The sequence below is a fragment of the Priapulus caudatus genome, unplaced genomic scaffold (assembly GCF_000485595.1).
Source record: "Priapulus caudatus unplaced genomic scaffold, Priapulus_caudatus-5.0.1 Scaffold969, whole genome shotgun sequence".
Taxonomy (NCBI): Eukaryota; Metazoa; Priapulida; class Priapulimorpha; order Priapulimorphida; family Priapulidae; genus Priapulus; species Priapulus caudatus.
Genome location: NW_014578030.1, coordinates 18,817 through 22,682, shown reverse-complemented (window position 1 = coordinate 22,682; position 3,866 = coordinate 18,817). Strand labels below are relative to the sequence as shown.

At 40.3% G+C, this 3,866-nt stretch overlaps 1 protein-coding gene across 2 annotated transcripts in view; it reads right to left on the bottom strand.

The window, feature by feature from the left end:
* The window catches only part of LOC106814725 (probable proline--tRNA ligase, mitochondrial), an 8,741-nt gene continuing 4,875 nt past the window's right edge, over nt 1-3,866 (bottom strand). For both annotated transcript variants that reach the window (XM_014819071.1, XM_014819072.1), the window contains 5 exons: nt 2,280-2,347; nt 1,795-1,874; nt 1,215-1,350; nt 517-696; nt 1-244 (listed from right to left, as the gene is read on the bottom strand). In XM_014819071.1, the coding sequence (XP_014674557.1) occupies nt 140-244; nt 517-696; nt 1,215-1,350; nt 1,795-1,874; nt 2,280-2,347 (569 nt within the window). In that variant the 3' untranslated portion in view covers nt 1-139. The remainder of the gene's footprint in view (nt 245-516; nt 697-1,214; nt 1,351-1,794; nt 1,875-2,279; nt 2,348-3,866) is intronic.

The following is a 3,866-nucleotide window of genomic DNA, read 5'->3' as shown; positions in this document are numbered from 1 at the left end:
AATATGCATACAATACAATGCAATGTACCAGGTACCATCAATGACTACGTATACGTAATTTACTCATAGAGAGCATCCTAATTCTATCTAGATTTGTCGTCTGATGTTCTAATCTATTCGCAGTGTTCAATGGTAGCCGCTAGCTAGCTTCCATGTAGTCGAATAATTCTCTGTGGGTCATGAATTTTGGTGGTTCATCGTAATATGTCCGATGCACCTCTATCAATGGAATAGCCTCCAATGACTGCAAAAATAAAAAACACAAAAACTAGCAACGTTCGACGTCAAAACAACACATGAATCTAGAGCAAAAGTTAGAATCACGATGATAAAATCTTCAAACAGGATAGCGATACGCGATTCGCTAATGTGATGTGATGTCGATCAGAACAATAGCCAAAAAGCTGTAAAAAAATTCGGTTATTTGCGTTCGATTTACTGTTACGACAACTCTAGGAATGAGCGAATGCATTGCCCTGCAACGTACGCAACGTCACCATCACAAACTGATCTTACCTTCTTGCCACAGATGACCACATGGGGAAAACCTAGTCGAGTGGCTTCCTGGAGACGTCTGCCGATGGTCAGGTGACCTCTGTCATCCAATAGCACGTCTCCATTTAAATGTGGTAAGGATGAGAGTTGCTGATATAGATGCTGAGCCATGAGGGATGCATGAGCCTCCTTACTGCCTGCCTGTAGCGAGAAGTGACACATGCATCATAATCAACTTGGTTTCTCATACTGAAAGAAATCATCATGGCCAAAAGGTTGACAGCATGACCCTTAAAAATCAGCTAGGATTTGCTATGTCTATTCAATCGGTCATGTTCGGTGCAATTCTTTGATATACCCTCATTTATTCCAAAACCTAAAGGATAAAAACAAATCTCGGTCAGTTAGCCATCATCAAGTTCATCATTTCATTTCTCTATAGTTTTTTTTACATGTTTATTCCTCATTCACTTTGATCATTAAACTAATTCTAACGTAATGTATAGAGAAAATTCTTATCAATCTCTGAGACAACTGTAGCATCTTCACATCACAAAATCGCACAAAGCCCCAAGTCATGGCCACAGATATCCCATAATGCACTATCCTATAATACACTAGACGGGACGTCGAGAAGGCCCACCAGCCAATAGCGGCGTGCGTTAACATAACAGTGCATTTTAGATTAGTATTTAGAATATCCACGTTCACAGCTGTACCTTCGGTGGAATGACGCACACTTGGTAGGGGGCGATGGAAGTCGGCCATCTTAGCTCGCTGTTTGTTGACAACACCTCGACGGCTGCTGCGAGGATCCGGCTCACTCCCAGTCCGAAGCATCCCATCTGAAGCAAGCTGGGAGTCGCGCGCGATGGTGAGAAACAAGGACGAGTACAGAGACTGTTCATGCAGTCATTCAACTAGTCCAGTTTCAGTTATCAACAATGTACGGATGTCACTTCCATTCCAAAATAAATTTGGCCTATAAGATTGTTATGATGACAGTCCTGACAGTAATAGCACACATGCATCCACCAACGATGCACACACGCACGCACACATATATATATTTTGTTAATATTTGTTTTTTAACACAAATTTAGTTCTTTGGAATAAACCTACATCAATTAATTAAATCTTGCCTTTTATTCCAAACATATGTGCGTATATATACATTAAAATATATACAATTTAAAATAATTAAACGCAGTTATTAAACACCTATGTTCGAAAACTATCAACAAAAAGTAATATACGATGTCCCGACATATCTAGTGCATGAACGTGACAGCAGCTTACTTGGGTTTGCCGTGTCTGTTGAGATAGCTCGCACCGAAAGTACTTGAATACTTCGTTCCCAGCAGAAAGGTGTGCCCCACCTGTAAAGTTCACAACCACTGCAAAACATACACCTCTTTCACGCTAATCTTCACGAACACTAAATGTTGCATGGAAGTAGAGCAGTGCTTTTTTAAAGCTCACAACCATACATGCATGCGTTGCACGCTAATATGCACGAACACAAAATGTTTCCCAGAAATAGAGCAGTGCATGTTTAAAGCCCCCAACCGCATATGCATGTGTTGCACGCTGATATGCACAAACACAAAATGTTGGACAAAGTAGAGCTGTGCTCCTATCGTGTAGAACCCACGACTTGAAACCCAAGACACGTGTGGCACGAAAATATTTCACGCGAAAACTCGCGATATCCGGAAAAAATCTTGCATCGGCCGACGAACGACAGCAGACGACGACAAGCGAACGTTCTTCCTCCTACATACCTCGATGCCAGGCGTACTGCGCAGGGAGTCGCCGCACGACGGACACGCCGGGTTGACAACGCCGGCATCTGCAACATGGCAATGGTTATTACGATCACATCGCGAAGACACAATCGCAGCGCAAATTTTATTGCAAAAACACGCAGAAAAGACAATGGTACAGAAACAATAAATGTGCACAATAAGCAGGGGTGAGTGTATCGTAAATGAAAGTGTCAATGACACTATAGCTCACCACAAAAAAGGACACAAATGAGTGAGTGAGAAGAAGTCAGTATTATAGAAACGAAGAGTATATATGGGAGAACTCCCATTATATACTCTTGATAATTATGTGTAATTTTTTATGTAAAAATAAATGTTTGAGATGTGAAAGTCTGAGATGTGGGCGAGTGATGGCGTTACACCTAAATGATCGCCATTTAACGTTTTTATAATATTCATATTTAGGCACTGCCTAAAAGCGGAGCTCCCGATGTGTAACGTGTAAGATTGAGAAGATAAGCTTATTCCACGTAGCTGCTATATACCACATGACAATGGTGTTTCCCTGCCCATAACACAACTTTTGTCAAAGGTTAATTGGTTGCATGGAAGTGTTTACTTCGTATGAGTTTTTATAGGCGGTAGCACACGGTTGCCATCTGTATATCACAATAATTTATAAACCAAAATGAATCACAATTTGTGACGGTAGATGGCGCTATACTCGCTTTGATGTTTCTTAGCGATGGCGTTCGAAATAAATAGGTCATGCTGCGTTCCGACACGTTTTGTTAAACTTTACTCTAATATAGACGTTTTATCGGCAGGGTTGAGAGGAAATACCAATTTTGCATTAAAGATATTGTCAATGAAATCTTGATAGAACGAACCAGACGAGTGTGACACCACATACTGTTTGTTATCTACGTGTCTATATAATATGCTATATAATTGCCAAAACCGGCCTAATTTGCATAATTTTTTTTTAAATATCAAAACCCCTAGCCCTTATTCATTCACATACCAAAAATGAGCAAAATCCGTTGAACCTGAACTGACTAATGGCAATTCCAATTTTTGCCAAAAAATTGCAGTGGCTCAAAAGTACGTCAACTGGCGTTCTCCAAAATAGAACGTTCAATATGGGAGCATAGCAGTAACAAATATACCCAATTTCAAACATGTGGGTCAAACGGTTCCTGAGTTATCGTTGACCGTAGCCAAATGTTGACGGACAGACGGACGACAACCCATGGCAATAGCTCAGCTTGACGATGTCAAGGTCAGCTAAAAAACGAATGCAAAAGCGTATGGTGACTCACCCAAGACTTCTGCATTCGCTTGATATGAACACCTGTTATGAAAACAAAGTCTTGTTACAGGCCATCGAATGAAACTCAAAACAGGATTACTTCTAGAGCAAATTAGCAATGATGTCTTCTAGCCAACATTAAAGGCCTCCTTTAGTGATGAAAAATAGTTACATATATCAAAGTAACTATGTTATGTACAACTACTGAGAAATTTACAGGTTGAATGGTTTTCGGGTGTATGAGAAAAAAATATTTTTTGATGTTCACAATGTAAAGAATTTGCTGGAAC